The sequence below is a fragment of the Caloenas nicobarica genome, chromosome 4 (assembly GCF_036013445.1).
Source record: "Caloenas nicobarica isolate bCalNic1 chromosome 4, bCalNic1.hap1, whole genome shotgun sequence".
Lineage (NCBI taxonomy): Eukaryota > Metazoa > Chordata > Aves > Columbiformes > Columbidae > Caloenas > Caloenas nicobarica.
The window spans coordinates 10,363,941-10,390,148 of NC_088248.1; the positions used below are offsets into that span (position 1 = coordinate 10,363,941).

General features: G+C 41.5%; 1 protein-coding gene across 1 annotated transcript in view; it reads right to left on the reverse strand.

Moving 5' to 3' along the window:
- Positions 1 to 6,660: 6,660 nt before the first annotated feature.
- Positions 6,661 to 26,208, reverse strand: part of LOC135988121 (bifunctional heparan sulfate N-deacetylase/N-sulfotransferase 4) — an 87,058-nt gene continuing 67,510 nt past the window's right edge. Inside the window, exons 6-13 of the mRNA XM_065633799.1 lie at positions 21,211 to 21,393; positions 19,339 to 19,435; positions 17,519 to 17,642; positions 16,418 to 16,592; positions 14,425 to 14,595; positions 12,185 to 12,294; positions 7,084 to 7,186; positions 6,661 to 6,780 (exon numbers count right to left, since the gene is read on the reverse strand). Of these exons, the coding sequence (XP_065489871.1) occupies positions 6,661 to 6,780; positions 7,084 to 7,186; positions 12,185 to 12,294; positions 14,425 to 14,595; positions 16,418 to 16,592; positions 17,519 to 17,642; positions 19,339 to 19,435; positions 21,211 to 21,393 (1,083 nt within the window). The remainder of the gene's footprint in view (positions 6,781 to 7,083; positions 7,187 to 12,184; positions 12,295 to 14,424; positions 14,596 to 16,417; positions 16,593 to 17,518; positions 17,643 to 19,338; positions 19,436 to 21,210; positions 21,394 to 26,208) is intronic.

Consider the following 26,208-nt stretch of genomic DNA (forward strand, 5'->3'; position numbering starts at 1 on the left):
TTTTAAAAGTGCCTGTCAAATTCAATTGATAACAAATAATTATGATAGAAAGCCAATTGCTTTTTAGTTTCTAAGGGACTACAAGTAATTTTTTTTTAAAACAGATGTAAAGCCCTAAAATATTTTGAAAATATTATCTACCACCTACCATGTCTCCCTTGTCTGAAAGCATCAAGCAAACCTGGAAAGAAGCCAAAACCAGTATTAAGATGTCTGTAATGTCATTCTAATTTGCTTAACGATAAAAGCTCTAGTGAGGTGTAATTTGTATTCTGTAAGGCTTGTACTAAGAATTCTTGACTCTGATATGATTTAACCTCATTCTCACATAGATCTGTAAAACAAATGAATATTTTATAGTAAAATGTAGAAGCGTTATGATATTTTAGGGGAAAAAAAAAGTCAGGATCTCTTAATTCTGAGTGCATGGTTTAAGGCACCTTCAAGGCAATTTGCATCTGCTGAAACCAGGTCCTTTTAAGCTTCCTCAAACAGAGTAATGAAAAATCCTGGCATGATAGTTAAAGAGCTTGCACAGGGCTGTCTTATCTGGTGAGCTGAATATCCACACCTCTCATTGAGTGCAGGCAGGTAACACTTTTGAAAGGCAGGTCCATAAATGCGTGTTACTCAGCGTAACAAAGGTGTGTCAGAGGTGCCTGAATTAACGTTCTCTGCCTGGGAGCTGGTGGGCGAGGAGGGAGGCAGAGGATGGGGTGGATGGCGCTCCCAGCACCGCTGCAGCAGCCGCTGTAAATCCCAGAGCGTCGGGGCCAGCGTGTCGAGGACAGGTAGAAACCTTGAGGTGATGCTGAGGCAGGAGGAGCTGAGTCAGTGCACAACTTGAAATGTATTGCAGAGGTTATCGAAGAGCAGATTTTGGCTCAGGAAATAGGAGAGAGAATTGAAGGGAAGAAGGAAAGCTCTCTCTATAATACACCATCAGAAGTGTTTATTCTGCGGCAGTGAGAAGAACTAATAGTAAGGGGTGTGCACATCAATTATTTAAAACAATTCCAGCAAATACAGACTTTGACCTCCCTCACCACCCCCCAACAAAAATACTTTGAGTGTTCAAAATTTATTTTGATTCCTTTTTCTTCAATACCAAGTATTTGTTCAACTGGATTTGCTGTCGTCATGTGGGGCATGGGCAAGACAGTGAAGTTTTTCCTCAGGTCTGTCAAGAGGACATATTTTGATTTGAAATACTACAGAAATGATACTAAGTCTTATAAAAGTTGTCCAGTCACTGAAGCATTGAATACTTCAGAACCTGTGTCACTTGCAAATCCTTATTTGTTTTTGGTAGCTTTTCTGGGTAGGATAGTGATGAAGGAACTGAATCTGTAGACAGGTCCACACCTTTGCAGTTGTGCTAAAAGGATGAACTGAAAGGAAAAAAAAAGAAAATAAAGACAATGTAAGAAATGTTGTCTACAGGGAAATTCCTATGCCAAGAATATACACTTACATAATAATAATAATAATAATAATAATAATAATAATAATAATAATAATAATAATAATAATAATAATAAATCTCTGAAACAATATCTCCTGGCAAATTTATGCAGAGAGGTATGAGCTAATATAATGGTTGAGAGGCTGTTAAAGCTGTTTCAGGAGGTGATACCAATGAGGACAAAAATAGTGAGGTGATCATATGTGATTTCAACTCTTTAAGAAAGAAAGTGTCTACCGGTGAAGGAAGCGATGGCACTATAATCCAAGACCTAAAATGGCAAAGCTAAATTGTATGTGCAAAGAGAGATTCTCCTGACACCAGCAGTAAACTTAATCTTAACTACAATAAAATTAGACACTGAGTCTCTGCTGATTTATATACCTAGACTATACCTGTTTTACGCAGCTGTCACACTCTCACACACCTATTATAAACATCAATATTAAACTCATTATAAACGTAATTTGTTACTGATGGAAACTAAATGACTAGCTTGGACTTGATGTCTAACTCTAAGGTGGCCCAGCTTGGGTGAAATAAGCACCTTGTACCCAAATTATTCTCAGCTGATCATTCTGGATATTAATAGCTTTCCCCTGTCTTGCAAGCTCTGTCTATCACGTGCTTTTCAGATGCAGTATGTTGGCTCAAAATTTAACATGAATGGGAAGGAAGAGGAGGAAGGGTGAGGGAAAGGGAAAATATTCAGCCTTTGCTTTTGTATTCAGGGCATGTCCCCGCTGCCTTGTTATCACATCGGAGAGTCTAGACCCATCAGCACTTTCATTACGCAACATTTTCCTCCCCCAAGAATTTATAATTCTGCCATCTTAATTTGTTTTGGGGGCGCTCAGCAGTCTGATTCCCTATCAGAGGGAAAATTTGTTTTATTAGAAAACATCTATGAGCAGTTAATCCGGCAACTTTATTTTAGACCTTGAGAGGTCAATGCATAATTTAGAAGTTTTTGGATTCCGTTCTGATTGCTTCTCGCTCAAAGACAGCCTCGATTATACGAGCTCAGTTTTATGAGGGTTGGAGTCCTGCTTTAATCATCAAATATGCTGCCACAGACCCTGACACCTGCGTCAGTCCATAGGGTTTTCTATTTCTCATAGTCTTTGAGGCAGGAGGATGGGATGGCGAGAGACCCACATGGTGTGACAAGGTCAGAGATGGTGGGGATGGCTTGCAGCAGGTCCGGGGGCCCCGACCATGGCACAGCACCGACCGAGAAGGTGGGAGCGGGGGAAGAAATTGCCACTCGGTAACAGAAATCAAACTAGTGATGGATTTCCAGCAGTGATAGGGCTACGTGGTGCTTGAACCACATGGGTCGTGCCTTATGAAACCGGCCCCGGGGGGCCAGCCAGAATGTGCTGGAATTAATACAAAGACTCCTGCTGGTCTCCACAGGCAGTAAGTCAGGTCCTCGGTGCGGCAAAGCTCCCTCAAACCTTTGCAGGAATCAGTATTTGCAGGGGAATGGGAGCAAACTACAGCTGCAGGTCTTCAGTATGTAAAACTCCTACTGATTTACAGCCTGCACCACATGGAGGTTTTGTGGAGATGAATCCTGCAGCTTATGAACAGGAAAGAAGGGCCAGCAGTATCTTTCCCAGCTACAGCCCCCTTGCTGTGAATAAATGTTTCATTTTTATTGCGTTTGTTTTGCTGGTCTTTAAGAATCTCAACAATTATGTGGTCAGCAATATGAAAGGCATAAAAGAAATAGAGATCATTTACAGTTAGTTCACACAGGCTTCTCTGTAATACGGTGGTCTAGAGAAATTCTGTGTTGATGGATCTTATTACAAGTGGAAGGAATGAAGCTTTGAAATACTGTTATTTCATCTTTATACGACACATAATGAAGTCACTTCAAATGTCAGTTTTCAATGGAACACGAGATCTCTCAGAAATGTGATGCCCATTCAAACTTAAAAAATAACAAGGAGGTATAAAAATGTCCAGTGTGTTTTAAGGACATGATGCTATTACAGAGCTGAGAGTTGGAAAGACTTAGATTTTCATTTACAAAAAAAGAGTTAAGAATAAGAAAGAATCTTCCAGATATTAAGGCATTTGCCTTATATCCTTAAAAACTCCTGAAACCAATTTTATGTTTATTTTGCTTTTAGTCAAGAAGTTATGAACTCATCTTTTAATTAAAGATGAGGCACTTTTAATGCATTTTAACAGCTAAAATTTTATCAAAGTTTGATTGAGATATTCTTCTCTGACCAAACCTTACTTATGCAAAACTCCCAACAGACTAGTCGTCTTTGGTGTGATCGGTGCTAAAAGAGCGTGAATTTGCAACAAAGCATGTAACCGACTTCCCCCCACAACCAAAAAAACCCCAAACACCAACCAACCAACAACAAAAAACCCCAGAAAGATACACATAATGTTCCCTTTATTTGGCCTTTAGATTGCCCTATCTTGTTTTGAAGAGTTGAAATATAAGAACTAGGAAAATTACTTCAAGAATATGAAAAAAAAAGATAACCTTCCCTCAGATCCACCTAGCTCCCTCTCATCTTCAACAACTATCGCTGTGAGATAAAATGCCGTGTCCTTTTCAGCTCACCTAATTTTAGACCTACACAGCTGAGTTCTTCCTCTGAACAAGCTGCCTATTGTCCTTTTACAATCAATAGAGACGAAGAGGCAAGATTAATCTCGCTCATTTAAGAAGTCTGCTTTGTGATCAGATGAATGATGTCCTAGAAGCCCTATTTCCCTCCATCACCTACAAAATAAAGTGGATGTCTCACTTACGTGAGATTAATCCCATCTCAGTATTTAAAAGCAAACATGAGACAGGGTAACACTTGTCTTTTGGGCTTTTCTGTGCTGTGCGCAGGCTGGTGCAGCACTGGTGGGGCTGGGCAGGAGGGACCTGTCCTTGGGCTCTTCCCACCCCTGCCCTGGGTCCTCCTGCTGATGGAGCAAGGGCTGAGGTGGAGAGCAGGAGCAGAAAGGGCTCTGCGGGGACTTGGTGCTGGTTACACCTCGACATCTCCTCTGTGTGTGTGGGGCCAAGGAGGGCAGCGCCGGCTCCTTGCGTGAATGAGGTACATGGACCAGGGCAGTGCGGGACCGGGAAAAGTGCTGAAATGGTACAGAGAGAAGAAACAGCCAGGCACGCTTAGATGGGCAGTGGTGGAGGAAAGAGGTGGAGGCCAAAGAAAAGCTGTGGAGATGGGTGGTGTCAGAGGACACTGGCCGGCAAGTGCCACCACCGCCCAGCTGGGAACAGGACGGGTGGCACCAGGATCGCTCCGGGAAGCACTGGACTTGCCAGTCCAAAATAACCTAGTGTCATGGTCTTGGTGGACAGTCTCATGTTTTAGGAGTCTGGAAGCGCGAAGATAGACATCTCCATGTATCAACTGGTTGGAAGCCTAAATGAATTAATCTAAGTGTCCTTTGATACCACAGTCCGTGATTTGCACTAATTTGCGCTCCCCAAGGCTATCTCTCGCTAGTCTGAATTCATGGTGCAACCTCACCCTCCAGTTCTGTTTCCTGACCTGGCAGCGAAGCGTCAAATTCATGGGGAGGGAAAGCACAAAGCCTCTGCAGCACCTGAAATGGCTTGTGCCCAGGAACTAAGATGGGGAAGTTTGAAAACTGAAACCTGCTCCATTTTGTGCTGCATAAAGAACATGCAGCAAGGCTTTGTCAGCATTTTTTTTTCTTGAAGAAAAAGTGTTACAAGGCTAAAATGCCTAAATATGATTTGTTCACCCAGCTTAAATTTCCCAGTGTGTTTCGGCCCAGTCTCATTGACCTTGTCCACACTGATCTGAGGAGGAAGCACAGTTCATAATAGCCTATTTTTGGTAATCCACCATTTCATTTTTTCATTTACCTAAAGGAACAAAAAGCATATATTTAAAATTAAGTTGATGTCTGATCCAAATAGGTAGATATGCACGCATAAAAATATATGCATCATATATGCATATGTGATATATAGTGGATATACTTGTCCTTTCAACTCAGTTAAAGTCTGTGGAAAGAGTTTATTCTTCAACAGACACTAGTTTTTTCAAAACCTTAAAAAATACCTTTGGTTGTTAAAGGTGTTTGTTTGTTTGTTTGTTTGTTTGTTTTCCCTGTAATAGATTGCAGACTGGGCACCTACATGACTAAACTAATTTCTTACTTTGAAGGCTTCAGTGCAAAAAGCTTGCTTTCCAAATAGAAACAAAATTGTCGATATTAGGTCAGTACACTGCTTGCGTGGCCTGCTTAGAGTTTAGGAGGCTTTGGTAGTGTTTTAAAGAGCCCTATGGCATTGTGGCAAAATACTTGAAATGATTTTACATCTCAGAGCTCTGTCACAGTTGCTGTAGGAACCCAAGAGATGCAATAAAAAACCTTATGAGGGTGGTAAATTAGCCGTGTCCAAAAGACAGGGAGTAGATTTCACTGGGATCTGGGAGAAGGGCCACCTCACTGCCTTGCACCTCAACAACCCACACGGCTCCAGTAAATAAGGACACACCTTCTTGTGAAGGAAAAAAAACCCACCAAACCTCAAACAAATCAAAAGAAAGAGCATAGACTGTCGTCAGTTATTACAGGAGTCCCAAGGAAGTTAGGCAAGAATTTAGACCACCTCTTTCTGTGGAGAAAGCAATGATAATACATGAATACTACATATATCATAACCATTAGGAATCCTGACTGCAAAATGCTGAATATCCACCCATAAAATGATAGGAAAACCTGCCGGGTTGGGTGGAAAAAAGAGCAAAAACAAATGTGGAAAAACCCCAATGGATGACCAACCTCACAATCCAGCGAGAGATGCTCCCATCCTTTGCTTGTGTCCTGACAGACTGCAGTTTGTCATGTACAATGAAGTCAATCCGTCCTACACAGAGTTTCTGGTACTTCCTGGTGAACAGATGAATTAGGCTATGCACGAATCCCGGTCCAGATAAAGAGTAATGTCACGTAGCTCTGTATTGTCTCCCGGAAGCTGACAAAAGGGGTTGATGCTAATAATTGTCAGCGCGTGCATACAAACAGTTGTCGGTTGCTTTTTTTTTTTTCTTTTTAATAGAAACAGCATTATTCATGAGGTCCTCTACTGACGATCACAAGTGAGTCGGAGAAGCAAGGGGTTTGACAGTGAAGGAAATCGTCCTTATTGGGTCCCTTGCCCTTGCGTGCTACCTGACCTTCTGCAGCTCCTGTCTCAGCCAGGAGGGCAGGGGCTGCCCCAGCCTGTGCAGCAGCTTGGACAATTCCACGTTGTGGTCTCTGTAGTAGCTTGACAGAAACGCTCGAGACTGAGAAGGGTGAAAAAAAACCAACAGTCAAACAAGGACACCCACATGATCCCAGTTTTCAGCATGCATTTGTGCCGCAGCGTGGTGACCTCCTGAGAGCTACGCACTGCTCACATAGAGAATCCCTTAAGAGGAGGCAATTAATCTCCCGTCACTCAAAGGTCATTAAAAGTTTCTGATTTTTAAAAATATCAAGTCCGTGAAAATAATTAAAAAAAAAAAAAGAAGAACGTGTTTGTTTTAGGAGTCAGACGCAGGGTCCCTATTAAAAAATGTTAAGTGAAATCTCTGGAAAGCGCTTACCTCTTGGTCCATTGGTGGGTATTTTCGACCTTTGCTTTTTCCCAGGCACTTTGTTTTCCCTCCTTCCAACAACTGGCACCAAAAGCCTTTCTGAGGGTCAAACCTATAAAGGATTATATTTTTTGAAATATCTAACTACAGAAGAATCTCTGGATACTAAACCATCAGTGTTAGCCAAAGATGATTGCTGCATACATCTCTTTAGATCACTGAAATACTGAGGACAGAGTGGGGAAAAGCTTTCCTCTGTTGTGCAGCTCTGAGTATTTATATGTTCCACAAATTTGCCGTGAGAGTGGCTCAAGGCAAGTTGTTTTTTAGATTTCACTTTACCCGCACTACGTAATTTTTATTCTACTAGTCCAGCATATAAAGTACAAGTTTTAAGTGTTGACCCATAGGATGTCAGTAAAAGTCCTCAGCCTCAGTCTCAAGGATCTTATGTGGCTCTGCTCCAGACTGCGACTCATATTTTGTTGTCTGGTTTTGATCAGAGATTTCATTCATGTCAAACTGCTCTGTGTATCCCTGCAGGTTGCTAATGTTTTGACCAATTGACACTTGAACAAAGAAAGTTTTGTTGAAAAAAATACTAATTGCCTCTTTTCCTGGAATTTTATGCGCTATATTCTCAAGAACATTATCAGCTGTGCTCAGGGAAAGCTCTCCATTTGGCCAGTTGGAGCTGATGCTGTTGCAGGTCAGTACTGTCAAGGTGAGAGGGGTTAAAAGGGTCAAGCGGATCTTTTTGTTGACTTCAACAGGCACAGACTCAATCCATAAGTCTATTTCTACAGAAGTGTGATTGTTGCATAACTATGAAAAGATGAGACATATAATATTGAAATGTTTTATGTTGATTTTTGAGTGAAATAAGCCACATTTAGGTCTTCTGAAAGAACTGCTGATTAGTTGTTGATAATTTAACTGCACCTGAGAAGCTGTTTGTTCCATATCATTAGATCTAAATAAAATTTTCATTCCAAAGACTGCATTATAACACAAACACTGCCTTAGCAGTCTTATCTGAAATATGCAATTTGATTTTGATGTCTAAAATTCAAAGATATAGGAATTAGAGATTAAGGCATTAAAACATATTCACTAAGGAATGAACAACATGCAGCGTTTTGAATTTATTGCTAAGGGATTGCAGCATGCATAAAACATTGAAAAGGTTCACATTTCTGCTATTCAGCAGATGTTTGAAAAGGATGAAGTATAATTGGCTGGAACACAGAGTTAATTAGTTACAGACTACCTTTCGCCCTGGGTTTATCCTTATGACACAGGCGCACCCGCAATTTACTGCTACACATAAGTGAACTAATTTCTGGAGAAGGGTGAACCTTTTTCACCTGTTTTTCTTGCCCAGTCTCTTATTTCAGGCCTGACCTGGGTTCCCTAAATTGTCTCAGTAGCTGTATCAATTAAAAATAAATAAATCATTGATTAAATGAATATATTGATCATAGATTTATCTCTACTTGCGCCTTTCCCATCTGCTCATTGTACAGTGAAGTACTTTAGCTGTCTTGCAGTAATTTCCCAAGAGAAGAAGCAATATAGTGTGCTGGGTAAAAGGAAAACTGCAGAACTCTCTCTCAAACAATATTTCTGCCTCAGAAGGAGCATATTGAACATTATTAAGAGAATGTGCAAATTTGCATAGGGGAAAAGAGGGTAAGACAGCTCAGGCTGAATTCAACCCACTGCGTTCGGGTATTAGGAAACTTTCAGAACTCCTGAAAACATAATTGGGTACAATGGAAGTATTTATTTAAAATAGTGATAGCCTTAAGGCTAAAGTTACAAGTGGGCTTTTTAAAGCAGTCAGCAGAAACCTTTCCTCCAGACGCCGTTATGTTTCTGCCCTTCGACCAACGCAGGGAACACTCTTGCCCTTCCTTTCTCAGCAAGGGCAGATTTGGTGATAGGGCCACGGCCGCATGGCATGGACAGGAACCAGCTGTAAGGAGAGGAGGACACTTCCTCGGGGTTGCAGTGTCAGCCCGTGGGAGATGCGGGGCTGAACCTGGACGCCCACCTCATCTATTGGGAAGCGGGTACCCAATGCTAGGGGTGGAGTGGGTGCCTGTGAGGGCCTGGCTGCACCCACGCCCAGACTAGTCTCGCTTTCCAGCTTTACTCCTTTATGCAAAAAGCTCAGAGTTTTGCTGCTCCTTTGGCTCTAGTGCTTAGCAATTTCCAGCAAGCTCATTTTCCCTTGGCTGCGGGCTGCTCGGTGATCTCCATAGGAAGGGCTGAGCAATGGCCCTGGGGGAAGATCTCCCTTGACAGGCTGGACATGGAGCTGTGCCTGTGGGCAGCGCATGGTGTGAGGAGCTGGGCTGGAGGAGGTGTCATTTTGGCTGCCGTTTGCCAAACCCAGGTTCTGTCCTGCCTCCCTCCTTTGCTGCCTGCTGAGAAAAACAAAGAGAGGAGGAGACCACCAGCCCATGCTATCCTGGACCATGAGTATTCTGAGGATGCTGGGCACAAAATACGTCTTCCTAGCAGTCAGCAGAGCTTTGGTAGGGACATTCTGTGATTAAAAGGAAAGGTCTTTTTTAACTATGTGTCCTAGTTTTCTGTTCATTAGGTTCAGATACTTAAAAAAATTAAGGCCTCAGTCACTCCCTGTGAAAAAGAATGGGTGGGCGAGAGGTAGGAAACATCCTTTCAATGCCCAAGTGGGAACTTCATGAAGACCACTGATTAGTTTCCCTCTCCTGGCAGTTCATCTGGGGATCTCAATGTATTTCTGTTGATGGTATTATGTGTAAAAGCCTTGCAACATTATTTGATTGTGCCTGAGCCCTGCTTCTCTCTCCTCTCTGCTCTCTTTCCATGGGTAGGAAGGGGCAGGTGTTCTGATCAGTGCCTTCCTTCCACCTGGGTTGATTTTACTCTCCTGTAAGACATTCATGTAATTACTCAGGGTGATGAACTTGTTGTTCACTACTGTTTGCAGGACTGTGTCCTTAGGCTGCCTTGTGCCAACTTTAAAAATGTGTGGTATACAGTTATTAGGCAACAATGACTAGGACTGATCCTATGCAATCTTTTTTACTTTGACAGTCCTAACATGAAGCCACTACATCGTTTAATGCATTTTTCTCTTCCATCCTAAATCTATACAGAAGTGTGTGCTTCCACAGTACATTTGCATTCTTCGTTTCTCTAAACAGTGATTGCATAATTTTATAGATCTGTTTACAATCCATTTTTTCCTGCCCAAACAAATATGAGAGGCCAAATTTTTTCCTCGTGTGTGGCTCCACTGACTTTAATTTAGTTACAGAGAGGAAGATATATGTATATGGGTGTGTATTTTTAAAAACCTAGCAGAAGGCAGTGCAGATGTGCAGCAGCAGTTGTTCAAACATCAGTAGTTCAGCTGCGTATTCAAACTCCTCCTTTATTTCATCCACTTCAGAAACCAATGACTTAAAAAATTACATTCTGAAATCCACAATTTTTCCTCTCAAAAAAGATTTTGGCAAGGCAGCATGCTTAAGACTCAAAGAAAAACAAGAACTCACCTCTCACTTTATACCTGTTTTTTATATATATATGTGTATATATATATATATATATATATAGTCATAACCCTCCCAGGGAAGGAAACATTAAAGAGTAATCATGAGCAGACATGAGACAGCATGGAGTAGGTGGGAAGTCCATGGTCTCATTTTCCCCATGAACAGCCTGCGGGGAAGGTGAGGTACAAGCTTTTCTACATCCCACCCCCTGTGCAGTCATGGGCAGGCTGCGCGGTGGCCAGGGCTTGTGCTCTGTGCCTGCACACTGGTTTGGGAGAACCTCCAGCACAGCACCAGGCTGCTCAGCCCACGGACGTCCCCAGCCTCTCCCAGTACAGAGCTTCTGCCTCTGATGAGACGATGCCCCTCACATGGAGGGGCTCAGTGCAAAAGCTTCTTACAATTTTCTGCTGGACTAAGAGGAGAGAGAGAAACTCAGCCCTCTCCTGCCCCTGCAGAGATTCTGCCTTCCTGTGGGGAAGAAAAAATGTCAAAGAGAGAGTGCCACACAGGCCGTTAATCCCCTTTCAGGGAAAGCCTTATCCTCTGGGTGGTGAGGATGAGAAATGTGATCTGGGCTTATTGCAGCTGCTTTTGCTAGATCTGAACTGAAGGCTGCAGGAAGTCAATCAAAGGGCTTTCACTAAGTTCAGGGGGCCTTGATTTGGGCCCCTGCAGAGCACCTATGGTTTTGGCAGCAACACCCCAGCCTGCTCACGGTTTTGTGCTTCACAGGCAACTATGAGCTTCCCTCACACTCCAGGTGTTATGCTTGAGCCCTGCACTTCCAGGTTAGGGATCTAATTATTTTACTGAATTTTAAGTGTACTGCCTGAATTTTTCTATGCCATGTGCCTGGCTACCACCAGCTAAAAAGTCAGCAAAAATGGCTCAACCGTTTATGAAAATGAGATTAGGGAATGATATATTTGGTCCACATTTAAAGCAAACAAGCAAAGAAACCACACAAACAGGTGAGTCCTATCATACTGAATGCTTCCAACCCAATATCTGTCCTTAGGCTCCTACATGAATGTGGTAAAAATGTTTAAGACAAAATTTTTCATACCTGACACTAGGTGGTCTTCACCTTCTGGAGGCTGTCATAATGTTCAACAGTCTGATTTGGAAATGTGTGCTGAGCTCTTACATGCTCAGCTCTCATCAACTGAACCTACATTTTAAAGCTGTACGGCTATGAAAGCAAAACTAGGTCCCCTGAGAAAACAAGTCTCGGGCATTGCCAATTGAACACTCAAACTAGAGCAAACGTTTTTTACGTGCATCTGGGCCTTCGTTCTACATCTAGTACAAAATACTGAGCAGTCATTTGTTCGGTATGTTGTGCAAACTAAATTTACATGTGGAAATGTATGCAACCATGCAACTAAATTCTGTAACCTCTTATATGTAGGCAAGTTAAGGGAAAACTGGATGAGCGTTAAACATAACTTAAAAAACCCCAACAAACAAGTTTTGCAGAATCATCATTGTTGGAGTGTGGTTTTTGGAAGGGGTGTACACATATGGGGCAGATAATAAAGGAACAGACTCACGTTAGAGCTTCAGAGTAATTGTAATGAGGAGAGACTCCAAGAAACTTCTGCACTTCATCCATCACAGTAGCTGGGTCACTTCTTAGCTGCTGTCCATCAATAATAAGCAACTGTAGAAGTAAATATGCTAGCCATTTAAAAACAGGAATAAGGTTACAAAAGAACAACATTATTTCCTTTTTGTGGCCTTGTTTGTGACAATATAGATTTAAATTAGCCTGTGACTTTGTACGGAGTTAATAAAAATCATATGGATGAATTTCTTTTTAGATTTAGTTTTGTACTTTATTATGTTGAATTTGTATACATGGGCCCCTTGTAACTCTGTGTCTGCATATTGTTCAAATGCAAGAGATAGATCTCACAAGTTGCTCTTTCCCCAGTCTCAGAGAATTCTGAGAAAAAGAGATAAGGAAGGAATGTAAAATTTTTGCAAAGGTTTACAATGTGTCAATAGAAAATCTGGCATGGAATAAGAAAAATAACAACAAGCTCACGTATATCTTAGAATTAAATGTTCAGAAATTATACAATTACATGTTCAAAAGTGATGTTGTGGCAATTTATTTGAGACTTAGGACCAGACTATCAACCTTATACACTTGCAAAATAGTTAGCAAAGGATTTTTTTTGTTTTGTTTTTAATTAAAGATTGATGTGATGTAAAAGTACATTGACCTCCACAGGCAAATGTTAAGACAATGTATCAAAAGTCTACCAGAGTACCAACAGTATTACTAATAACTATTCTGGATGGATGTATTTTATATTTATTGTGAAGGCTTATTATGAATTATTAAGTTTTTGAGTGCACAGGCTGAGTTGAATGCACATTACTGAGTGTCCATTAGTAAGCACTATGAGTGCACTCTCTGTGTGCACCTTATTAAGAACAAGTGCATTTTGTTGTGTATCTTGTAAAATTAATCACTATAACTATGAAACATGAGTGGTTACCGGTTTTACATGAAATATGTCAATGTGCCCCTGCATGTTTAATAAGAAGGCTACATTTGGTCTTTGCTATGGCAGGAGGAGAGTAATCTTCATGAGAGGAGGTAGCAGCATGGAGTGAGGGCAGATAACGAGCACAGGTAACAGGGTACAGAATGTTCGGCACCCTTTGCATGCTTCGAATTTGCCAGAACAGCCCCTTCTACTTCAGAGGAATAAGTTGGGATGTGGTGGCCGATGAGGAGAATGTGCCTTGTTTGCTCCTAGGGTAGTGCTGCCTGGGGACTGCCCTTGCTGCAAGCTCGGCTGCTTTGGGCAGGACTCCCCATTTATGAAAGAGAAGAAAGACCAGAGATGAAAGAAGTAAGTAAATGACTGAGGCTTTCTCCTTTCTACTGGAAATGGGATTGACCTGCTTCTCCTCTTTGTAGCACAGCTGAGACTGAGGACTGCAAAAAGACAAAGCTCATATTTCTTGTTTTTCCTGACCCCTGACTAAATAGACAAAATGCAGTTCTACATCCTTTTGGCAAAATCGTGTCCCACGTAAAACAATCTCTGGAGATACTTGTTCATTATGCTTGCTCATTAAATACTCTTTTACAACTTTTTCTTACAATAGGCACACATGTGAACTGAGCTATGGATCATATCCAGAGGTAAAGAGTGCTCATGCATGTGTTTCATAGTACTAAGATGTTTGCTTTAGGTTTATATCCAGAAACATTTTTTTTTTTTTTTTTTAGTAATGGGAATATTCTCTAGGTCTATGTGTTTACGTAAAATTTTCACACAAAAGATGATACAAGACAATTCAAGAAAACATCTGAAGGAAGACTGGGCAAAATGAAGAATTTCTGCTCTAACACTGAGAGAGGCTAATTCCGTATCAGGATCAAACAAATCTTCTATGAAAAGGAGTGAGTGGGAAGCAGAATGAAATTTCTTTTTAGAAAAAGCCTTGGCATTTTCTAAATGAATTTGTCAAACCTTCCTACAGTGTCTTATGCTGCAGCTGCTTTTTTCTTGGGGCTCTGAAGCCTTAACAACCTTGGCTGATTCTGCAAGGAAACCCCAAAGTCCCCCATCAAGTCCATGTGGGCACAGTTTGTAGCATTTTTCTGTTGCACCATTTCCATCAGAAGACAATAAAATCAACACACTTCTGCCAAATATTCTGATCTTGCCGAATCTGCGTTTCCCATCACCCCTAATGATAAGGCTGTACTGATTTTGAGACTTTCTGAGAATCGGTAAGCTTGGCGATACAACAGTTTGGAAATTACCTGTGAAGCAGGGTAGTGAGTTAACCATCTTTCGATGTGGACAGCATACCATCCTGGTGTCAGGCATCTCTTCTGGAGAGTCCTTATCTCCGAGGGTGCCCAATGGTCTGATGTAATAACTTCATAAAAATTGAATTTCAGGGCTGCGGGGTCCTCATGGGATCGCTGATGCTAGTGGAAGATATGTAGACACATGTCACAAGGACACTGAAGATTACACCGTAATCAAAGAGAAATAAAAGGAACAAGCAAATTGCTCTGATACTTCTAGCTCCCATGAAGAGCAAAAATGTGCGTCCTAAATGCCTCCTTCCAAATATGCCCTGTAATTCCCTTCTTGTGGTGCTTAGTCCAGAGCCTGCAACCTGCTGAGAGCTGAAGGGCAGTGGCTTATTCTGCTCCACAGCTCTGCGTGCTTCACGCTGGAGCCGTGGGCTGGACATGCGTGGGCGCATTACCTGTATCAGGCTAGACAATCACTTCTAGTTTTAATGCATATTGTCCTCTCTGCCATGGAGCGGTAACTTCCTTCCAGCACCATGCCAGCTGTTCTCCTGGCACATGTCAGCTGGCAGTGCCAGCCCAGCTGCAGCCCGCAGCAGCCCCTCGGCTCCCCACGAGTGACACTTCTGCTAGATAAGAGTGAGGGAGGCCTGGAAGCAGGATGGAGCCACCATTCAGACAAGGGTCCTCCTGGGACAGGCAGGAGGAGAGCTGAGGAACCAAATGCTGTCAGAGCAGACACAATTTTTTTACTGCACTTACACTGGCATTTGTAAAGGTGCAAATGAGGTACTAACAAGGGTGCAGATGGCATCCCTAGGCCATGTTTTATTCCTTGCAGAACCCACAGTAACCGTATCAGACATGCTTACTGCAACATTATTGATTTGTGTCTGTTTTAACACTGTTCTTAGTATTTTTTTTACCTGCATGACTACACTATATTTTGCATGCATGCTTAAATGTCTCTTTAAAAACCTACTACAGACTTTGTTATGGGAAGGTGTGGGCTCAGTAAAAGGCAAGAAAGAGCATCCTAGAGTTTCCTAGGAAAACCAACAGGCTTTCCTTTATTTCCAGTGAGGGGAAAAAAAAAACCTCTCCAGGCACAGCTCTTTTTAACTCCTTGGAAATGAGGTGGAATATCTCTTCTATGAGGACAGGCTGAGAGAGTTTGGGTTGTTCAGCCTGGAGAAGAGAAGGCTCTGGGGGAGACCTTATTGTGGCCTTTCAATACTTAGAAGGGGCCTATAAGAAAGATGGGGACAGACACTTAGCAGGGCCTGTTACGAAAGGACAAGGGGTAATGGTTTTAAATGAAAAGAGGAGAGGTTCAGGCTAGACATGAGGAAAAATTTTTTTACAATGAGGGTGGTAAAATACTGGAAGAAGTTGCCCAGAGAGGTGGTAGATGCCCCATCCTGGAAACATTTAAGGCCAGGCTGGATGGGGCTCTGAGCAACCTGATCTGGTTGAACACGTCCCTGCTCATTGCAGGGGGGTTGGATAGATGACCTTTGAAGGTCCTTCCAACCCAAACTATTCTGTGATTCTATGAAACTTTAAAAGACACTGCATACATTGTGCACCACGGCATACTGCTCAGTTTACAAGCTGGAGGACAGGATGAGGTACCAGATTCTCAGCATCAAGAGTTCTGATTTTCTAGCCAGGCCATGTTCATTTACCCCTGTGTATCTCCCTGGGCGAGGAGCACAGCTTTTCCTCTATGCAGTGTCAGCTGTAATTGAGATTAAACTGTCTGTTTACAGCTGGTGGCAGCTCTGCACTGAGAAGTTTCATCATTTATGACACTGGTGTCATAGGTGCCAGCTGCAGAAGCTGGCATTCAGCATCCTTCCACTTCTACGCAGTGCAAATGCTTTGCAATAAATCCCGTTCTTGCTCGAGGACACAAATTCCCACGGATGTTGGCCATCATCCCCTGCCGTCGATTTCACTATCTGTTTCTTGAAGGCATGGTCTGTACCTGATACCAGGAGTATGCTCGATCAGATGGGTCGATGAGGATGGTGATGATCTTGGCCTTGGGAATGAGGGAAGCAGCTCGTTTAGGGGCTTCCTCAGAATGGAAATAGTTGGCACTTTTCTCAAAGAGGAGGTCAGTGGTGATGTTGGAAGGAGTGGGGAAGAAATCCATGTACCTGGGATGTATACAAACTAGTTAGAATTAGCAGTATCCCAAAAAGTCATGACCCTGTTCTTCCCATTTTATGGTAGGTGAAAAGATGAATTTTCAAACATAATTCTCAAGAAGCAAAATTGAATTTCTCAGCTCACTTGAGAACTGGAGTAGGGAGAACTTATCTTTGCTCTTATATGGTACTGGTGATAGTTAAATCCTCCATGAAGTCAGGTAATTAGATTTTTCCTTTGACAAATGGGATTTTTGCTAATAAATTCAGTGTAAAAAGGGATATCTTTCACCAGTTTGGAGTGACTTTAGTTTTTGCTGCAGAAAAAATGGGAAAAGCTTCAAGATGTCAAAAATTTATTTTTAACATTGTGGAAATATTTCATTTTGGAAGTGACAAATCTTTTCTTTTAGATGTTTTCAGAATGGCCTTTTCCATTTAAAATTGTTTGGAAGTAAAAATAAGTAAAATAGAAAGTTCAATTCAAAAATGTTTTTCTTAAAGTAAAAATAGTAAAAACAATATTTAAAATTGTGATAGGAGTACAGGTGAAATTCTTTACAGTGGGTTATTTTTCTCATGAAGAAACAAATCTTAGTTCATGAAAAACCACTTTTGAAGAAGAAGAGTATAATTCAGTACAGATACAGTCCTGAAAAGACGGGTGCTATTCAACATGAAGACAGACATCATAACTGAGCTGGCTATTGTATTTATTGGTAAAAAATAGAAGAAATTTGCTACTGTATTATCTAAACAAAATTAAGGACTTGATTAAATGTCCCATCATTACAAATTAGTTTCTCTGTCTGATAATGCCAAGCATGACAAATTCATCCAGTAATTATGTAGATGTCATACATGCTTCTGTAATTGTTTCATTGTGATTTACCATGTATTAATAATGACCAGTTCTTTTTTGTTATTTTTCTTACCAGTCAATTCCCTTGTGGTAGTTGTTTCCACTGAAGAACTGAACTTCTTCAAAAGTTTTTGGACTAGGGAGATTACTGATAATGGAAGGATGCATCAGAAGAAATAAATAAAGTGCTGTTGTTCCTATAACAACAAAAAGAGATGCCATTGGGAAACAGAAAAAGACCTTAAACTTTATTCATTTAAGAAAGTACTTTAAATCGATGCACGCTGAGATACAAAAGAAAATTAGAAAGATTACCTTTTATAAGAAAATTGCCTATTCATGAAAGGCAGACGTAAGCACAAGGGGCTTTCAAAGGGAGCAGGGAATATGTGCAGAATTCTGTGCTCATTACGCTTTTCCTATTTCCAGACTCTGAATTCTGCCCTTTGACGCAAGCCCGAGATTGCTGTTGATGGCATTGCTTGCTTGACTGTCTGTTTAATCAGTGATGGAATTTGGCCTGAGCACATTTGTTTTTCAAGTATTTATGTTGCACAAAAATTCTCAAAAGCACTAATCGTGGGATTATGTTTTTATTTTTTCCACCCTTTTTTGTTTTTTCCTCCCAGAACCACACTTTTGTCCTCTGTGTATTTTTCTTGGGGGTCTGCTATTGAGGAATAAGAACAAGTGATTCTGTCTATTTCAATGCCAACAAACCTGTTTGTAGTAAATATGCTTCAAAATCCCAGTAGCAATACTTTTGTTGTTTGACAAAAACAACTGGAAATTATATACGATGGTAAATGAATTTTTGGAGAATGTGTCTTTGAAATTGCTCTTCAATGATTTTTTGCTACCCAAACTTGCATTGAACTCCGAATCAAGACCTGCCGTCTCTTTGTCACTGTCACAGAATTTCTATATAATCTTGGATTAGTCATTTATTTCCCTGCCACAGCATCCGCTTTCTGTAATATGTCCACAACAGTAATAGCTATCTTGGGAACGAGAATATGTGGCTTAATTTAAATAATGCCCTGAGACCCTCAGAGACCTGCAAGTTGGTAGATACGTTTATTGTCAATTAGGGTCTCAAAAGATGTTGAAATAATTTGTCAAAGAACTGAATAACAAACTTCACATAGGACACCCTGACAGCTTGGTTTTTTTTGTGGTGGATGTTTACATGACTTTCTGGTGCGTCTTATTACTGCTGGACTAAATTCTGTAGTGAAATAGATGTATACAGCTGTTATGCACCAGTATGAAGACCTGGCTGCTGCACAGTCCTTTTCATCTCCTGCAAACAGGTGAGCTGAGGGGAATTTCATCCTGTTCTCAAAGCGAAGCCTGGGATGGCAGCAGAAACACTGGGCTCTCACCACAAAGGCGGCTGAGCTCTACAGTCCTGAGCTGACCCTTCTTCCCCAAAAGAAATCAGCCAAAGCTATCGCTAAAATAATAGATCCTCATATATTAGAAAACATCTATTATTAAGTTTTTAATAAGAAAATTGTCACTGAAGGTAATAAGTACATCGTACTTGAGCCTTCCCTGTTCAAACAAATGCTGCAGGAACTGAACTTCAGGAAATAGTAATAATATCCTGAAATTCAGGAAAGAGTAATAATATCCATTAGAACAGAGATTGCTGTGAAATTTTTGTGCTATTCTGTTGGAAGACTTGTGGTAGCTGTGTCTGGTACAGGAAAGAGAATGCAATTTTACTATACATACAGTTGTCCCTTTCTGTTGGCAGTGAAGGAGTTACTGCCTGAATCTCTTAGGGATGGGAAATGCACCATCCCTATAGCAGGGGGTTGGCTACAGGACACATACACGGATACAAACTGGGGGGCTAGCTTTGGTTACAAATTTATTACTTCTTACCTGTCTTCTGGGGTCCTATCACAAGAAATTTTGGTAAGTGGTCACAAGTTTTGTCTCTGGACCAAATATCCCTGTGTCGTTTATCATCACATGGATTCTGAAGAAGAAAAAGGGCAGTTGTATTATCCTGGGGATACCCTAAATGCTTTCCATGTACAGGAGTCTCTGCAGGATCTAAATGTTGTTCACTAACACCAGAGCCTTACACTAAGCTGTAAAATCCCACATTTCCTCATAAGAGTTTGCTCGTGACAGATGTGGAGCACTCTGGTATGGACTCATGGAAGCCCTTTGGTTGAGCATTCAGGTACACAGAGGCCAAACTCCTGGGTATCCTTCAGGACCAATCCTTACGGGGGTCCCAGCGAAGTCAGGAACACTACACAGTCATGTAAATCCTGGAGGGTTCAGTGTCAAAATCTACACCCTGTGAGGCTACTGCATTTTCTTTCCTCTCTTAGGCTCACTTCATAAACTCAGAGTCCATAGGACGTAGGTATGCACGTATGCGGTCCCTTTGACTAAAATTCAATGTGTTTATGATGGTTTTACATGACTGAGGTTTAAGTTCAGTCATTAGAAAAAAAAAAGAAAAGAAAAGCAAAAAAAGAAAAAACTATTAAAATATCGATTTAATCAAGTTTTCATTTGAAGTTAAAATTGAAACCTCTGTTTGAATAGCTTCAAGGTATTACTTTCTTAGGTGACAAAATGGTTTCAGACGCATAGGACTTAGTGCCAATTTTAATTTACATAAGAACCCAAAAGGAAGGACAAAATAGAAATGTGGGATATTATTCATCTCCTTATCTTTCTACTAGCTATGAATGCAGAATAAAAATGTGTGAACAGAAAACTCCACAGAAAAGGTTAGGAATGGCTGTTCTTTAAAGCAGTTACCATATAGATACTGCTTTTACATAGTATTGGCTGGTAATAGAAGATACAGTTTGCTAGTGAATAAAGTTAACAAAATATAAGGGAGGAAATCATTAACTGATGTGAATCACTGCAGCTTTGCTAAACTCAGTGGAAATATTGTAGATTTGTACTTCTTTTGCATCTGGGCCAAAAATAATAGGGAAATTTTCTGCTCCTTTTTAGCAGCCTAACCCTAAAATAACTGCACAGATCTCCATGGTGTCTGGATTTACACCTGCATAGCTAAAAGCACGGTGTGGCACATCATATTCTGAATAAGAGAAGTGCCAGATATGTGTAACAATGACTAGGAAATTACAGTGGTGAGATTATAAGCAGCACTATTGTGCATTTGAAACAGAGAGAGAAAATAGTCAATCTCTGCAGAAACCCTTTTCCATTCTTAACATAACTGCCCATTCTGCTACCTGTGTTTGCTGCTCTGACCCCTCCCACCCTCACTTTTCCTTGCTGTTTCACTGAAGGAAGCTCAGATGGTGGGAAATCCTCCTTGTAGCTGCAGTGATTCAGTTTAGTGATTCCCCCTTAATGGGCACAATGAAGCTTTATTGTTTGCCTTTAGATAGCTCTCGCTACCTGCCTTCTGCCTGCATCTTCCCAATAGTGCAACAGGATTAGTTAATGCAACACTGTTGGTTAACATGATGCATCAACAAAACTACAGACAGGAGGGGCAGGGAGGGAAGCTTTATCTCACATAAATGGCAGTTAGGTGCTTTCACCCTGCCTGATTGTGGGTGAGTGGAAGAAAGACCATTTCTAGTCAAAAGCAGCGGTCTCTCAGTGAAATTTAGATAATCTAAAAAGGCATGCAGGAAGAAATAACATCTGAATGCGAAGTGCCTTTTATGTATTTATTTATTTATCAGGGAAATATCTTTATTTCAGCAAGTGGATTGTAACTGGAGGAGGAAGAGGTTGTGACGTTACCTGCCAAAGAGGGTCCGTCTGCTCCGGGAAGAGCTCAAAGTACTTATGAGCCAGCTGAACGGGGGGCAGCGTCTGCAGGTTCAGGTTAGTCGAGCTCTTAACAAAGCTGGCCAGGTTTGCAAAGGTGTACAACCCCAGGCGGTCATTCCCGTAATTAGACAAATGGGTCATGAAGATGCTGATCTAAGAGACAAGAGAAACCTTTCAGTCATGGGACATCAGGAGATGGTGGCATCTGGCTGGAAGGCCAGGCGTGGGGCTCCTGAGAGTTTTGCCAAATCATCTTTTCCCTACTCAAAAACAAAAGAAGAAAAGTAAAATGTTAAACTAGTCACACTTACTAGGCTCTCTGTGAGAGCCAAATCTCCAAACTTGTCTCGTATGTGCCATTTCTTTAAAATCCTCCTTCTTATCTGAAGTGTTATATTCACTTGTGGGCTCCCCATGGACCAGCATTTAGGACATTCTTTCAGAGGTCTTTTTATTCTTCTTTTCTGATTTATTTTTACAAACTTGTTTGTTTGTTTGTTTGTTTGTTTCTTGCATGCCTCCTGTTTACTTCAGTGTTCCTCATCCCTGGGTAAGTGGCCGGGAGGTGTTGTCTTACGTGACCCCTTGGTTAGGAGTCCCCAGACCGCAGCAGCTCCAAGAGAGCCGGCTCTCCACTCCTTAGGTGTATAGGCAAGGTTTAGTTTCTAACCTGCTATTTATGGAATTAACTTGAAAAATCTGGCTAATATGCTGTTTCCTCTGAATGCAGGGTTGGCTTTTTTATTTAAAATGGTATGCCTGTTAGTAGGTAAACAGGTTCTGAAATATAAAATTTTTAAGCCTTTGTGAATGATGATATCTCAACTAAATATCACAGTCATTGATTTCTCCTTAAAGCAAATATAACTTCTGTCTTTTTATCAGCCTTACTATGGTTATCCTTTACATGGTCACTGCTTTGTAGATCTCATAATTTCTTTCAGAAGGATAAAAAGGATTTGTAAGAATAACGTGAAGAATACATTTCCCTGTATTTTCTTTATATGAGGTGATCAAACTCGGCTTCATGGCTGCAAAGGCCTGGTTTATCTGTAGATTGTCATTATTTAGTTTTATGAAGATACTATCAAACTGAGTGTTGTTACTTGACTATTTTACTCAGTACATTGGCCTTAGATAGGATGTGCAATGACAGTGGAATTTAATTGCACTGTTATAATGAAATAACATCATTGTGGTAACTAACCTGTGTATATTTGTCTTCTTTTCCACCACCAGCTTTGAAGTTGACAATCAATAATATGCAGCAGGTTGCAAAAAATACAAATTAACTAATGCGGCCACCACAATTAAACAGAACAGCATGTCAGGCAGTGCACTTCTTAATAATGATATCACATGTCATGGAGGCCTTGATGTGTAGTGAAAAATTAAAGGTAGAATGTTGGCTACAGTGAACTCCAGAATATACTGGTGGGAAGTTTGGCAGTTAGCTGTCCTGCCTTAATGCAGGAAATCTCTGGACAGCAAAATAAAGCCTAGGCTTTGTGAAGTCAGTGATTGTTCTTGGTTAGAATAGTGTGTCCATAGTCCAGAGTACTTTTACTTTCCCAAAATCTTGTCCATCTACCACGGCTATGGTTTTCACAGGGGAGATGAAGAATCCACACAAAGGCAGTATCTTCAGTGGCCTTACACGTGAAGCCCTCCTTCACATGAGGTTTAAAATATGTCCATATAGGAATGATGTGTGGATGGCCTTTATGGGAGTGTTCCCTCATGTTGCACTGAACACCTGAGCCCGAGGGCAAAATGTGGCCTGAGCCAGGCCCCTGGTGATGAGAGGAAACCACGCTGAACAGCAGGCATGAACACATGGAAGATCAGATTCTCAATGTGCTGACGGTGGTTTATGTCCTTCTCTTTACACAGCGAGTTCATGTGCACCCTGTGAGACCACAGGTCCATCCACCGTCAGGTTGGACCGGTCTCAGAAAAGGGACACAGGCTCAGCACTCTATCTCCTAGCCTTCCTGTGCCATATTTTGGTTAGGCAGCTGGTTCGTGAAGCCTTGGGAGAAGTTGACACCTGAAGACCAACATGAGCAATAGCCAGACTGCTAAGCCACTTAGGTTACCTGCGTTACCCAGCCAGGATGCAGGTCTGCAGGCAGGGATGGGGGTATAGGCGATGCATATTTTGGAATCCAAAGCACCTGACTGTAAAGAGATTAGTCATCAGAGGTGAGGACACCTGATTCACAGGTAAGTTGCTTGCTTTACAGATAGATACCTATGGCCAGGTGAGCCTCTTTTTGGATGGTTAAGAATGGGAACTGACAGCACAGCTGAAGGCTGTTGGTACCGTGTGTGAGCTTATAAAGTGATGTACAGGCAGCAGGGAGGGGGCTGTGGGAGACACCAGCATAGGCACCTTCTGCCTTTAAGAGATGCAGCAGGAGATCCAGATCTCCAGTACCCCAGGGGTGCGCTCAGGTCAGTGAACTTTTTTTCCCCCCCCACTGTGTCTTGAGGGAATCTGGATGTAGTCTGAGTGATGCCTTGCACAACCCAGGTGCAGGGGACAATGTTTAGCCAGTTTTGAGGCCTGAAACAAAAATTAGACGTGCTATAGATGCCAGGATGGATGCTGTCCTTGCCAGGGGGAGGCCATGGCTGGGAAACTAGGGAGGTGCTGTAGTGGCAGCCTAGTCCCTGAGTTAGAGCCCTGGAAACCTGTGTCTCAGCTGGGTGGCAACCAAGCTCCCAGAGCAGCTGAACTGGTGGGAAGACCTGAGTCTCAAAGCTCAGGACCTTCACACCTAAAATGGCTGCAAAATGCCCAGGGATCTCTCAGGACAGTTATTACCACCAATCCACCTGGCTCTGTCCTGCTGACTGTGAAGAGCTTTCCAAAACAAACTGCTATGACCACCTAAAAATTAAGTTTACCCTTCAGTATGTTGCTTCTTTGTGGTCCCAGGCTTGAGCTCTAGCAAAAGAAAGAGCTGCTGGTAAAAATACTATGTCTGTAGTGCACTGTGCCGATCTACCTTTCAAAATAACCACAGAATACAAAGCTGCAAGCTTTCCACTTTCACTATCTTGCTCTGCCAATGTGGTGCTTCTTTAAGCATCAGCCCATAATGTTTAAAAACACGTCCATTGGTTTGTTAAATTATTTATGAGGCTTTTAGTATTTCTATAAGTTGAAGATGGGTGTAGCTTAGGAGCAAATGTCCCTCATGGCCCATCTGCAGTGTGTTTTCACTGGGCCCACTTCATTGCACAAAAGGTAATTTATTCCTCACTTTTATGTGGTTCTAGGTCTCTGTTGAGCAAATATTGGCAACTGTACAAGTAAGGTTTTTTTCCTGTCAGCCTGACTTTTTGGATTTCAGTGCCTATGCATTTTATGGCTGAAAGTGCTTGCTATAACTGGAGTGAACATTAAAATTGCCCTGAACTTTGTGCATGTCCATATGTAGTACCACAGAAACTTATAAGCAAGGTAATCAATCTTTTTTGGGTTTCCAGTCTACTGACCTTCTCCCTCACCCACCAAAAAAATCCTAACATAAACATACCCTTTCTAATTTAGAGTTCAGGTCCTAAAAATGTGAGAAGTGGTTTCTTCAACCTATTTTAAAATAATGAAAAGGGAAACACTTATAGGAAATATTGATAGAGAATATAATCTTGTCTCTGAAGTGTGTGTTTTTTTTAATAAGTGCTAAAGCATCTGTCAATGACATTTAATATTATTGCAGCAAATTAAGTATGTAAGTACCTCTACTTTTTTATTTTTAGGTTTTTTACACTTGAATATGGACAAGATTTTTTTAAAATGTAAAAATGTACTTATAGGAGATGGATATTAGCTTATTTTAAGAGTTTCATTACACTGTTGCCCAATCCAAAAGCTTCAATTGATCATTATTTATGCAGTCAAAAGATCTGAGATATCTCTCCTGACTTTTTTGCTCCATTGATCTTATTTGACATGAAAAAAAACCCAATATGATGCATTGTACATGGGGTAAAGCCATATGTAATTCTTTGCTGTCTATCTCTGAATCAGTCAAGAGAAAAGGTGATGGATATTAACTGTTCATGTTTACGGCATGGATGGACACGGAAGTGTCTTTTAATGCTGTCGCATCAATACCCAGAAAATGCAATAGTCTAAAAATGTGCTGAGCTAGTATAATGCTGCTGGGAGCCTTGAGGCTGGTGCTGTGACAGGCATCGGTGTTGCACCACTTTGCTGTGTGTTTTTTGGTGGACACAGAAAGGCTTCAGAACCAGCCTCAAAGGCAAGAGTGAAGAAACCAGTGAAAACCAAGGACTGTCCCCTCCTGCAGTGCTCCAAGTAAAACTGGTGAATGAAAGAAACTACTTTTTGTTGTAGAAAGTATGGAAACAAGGCAATCTACAGCACACAGACTGACAGTAAACCAGCAGGCAGCACTTCATCAAGGTAGAGATTACGCTTTCAGTAAAGAGGCAGGATGCTGCTCTGTGAAATGGTGCGGTACAAAGGCAATAAATTGTTTTGGATTCCTGAGGCTGGAGAAAGGGCTCTGGCTGCAGTGCGTTACTCTTAAGGTAAAACTAGCATGAGTCATGCGGGTTAAACAAATGTACAGGGAGGCACTGAGTAAAATCCCTTGCTGTCACTATACGATCTATAGCCAACACAATATGTGAAACGCGGTCAGTTGTGTATGACTTTGCCGGTCATGTTCCCACAGAGGTGGCAGCACACAGACACTTTGCGGGACAGTGGCGTTCAAATGATGCTGTAGTTTGTACTGAGGCAGTATCTTATGAACTTTGGCAATTCACTTCTCCTTCTGTTCCTGTCACTGATCACTCATATTTTGGGAGGTGCAAAGGGGAAAGAATGCTGAAGGTGTAGTTAGGAAAACTTCTTTTATGCTTTCTTCTCTCTTTCTGCTGAGTGTTCCGGATCTCAGTTGCTGCCGCCGCCTCATACAATGTAAA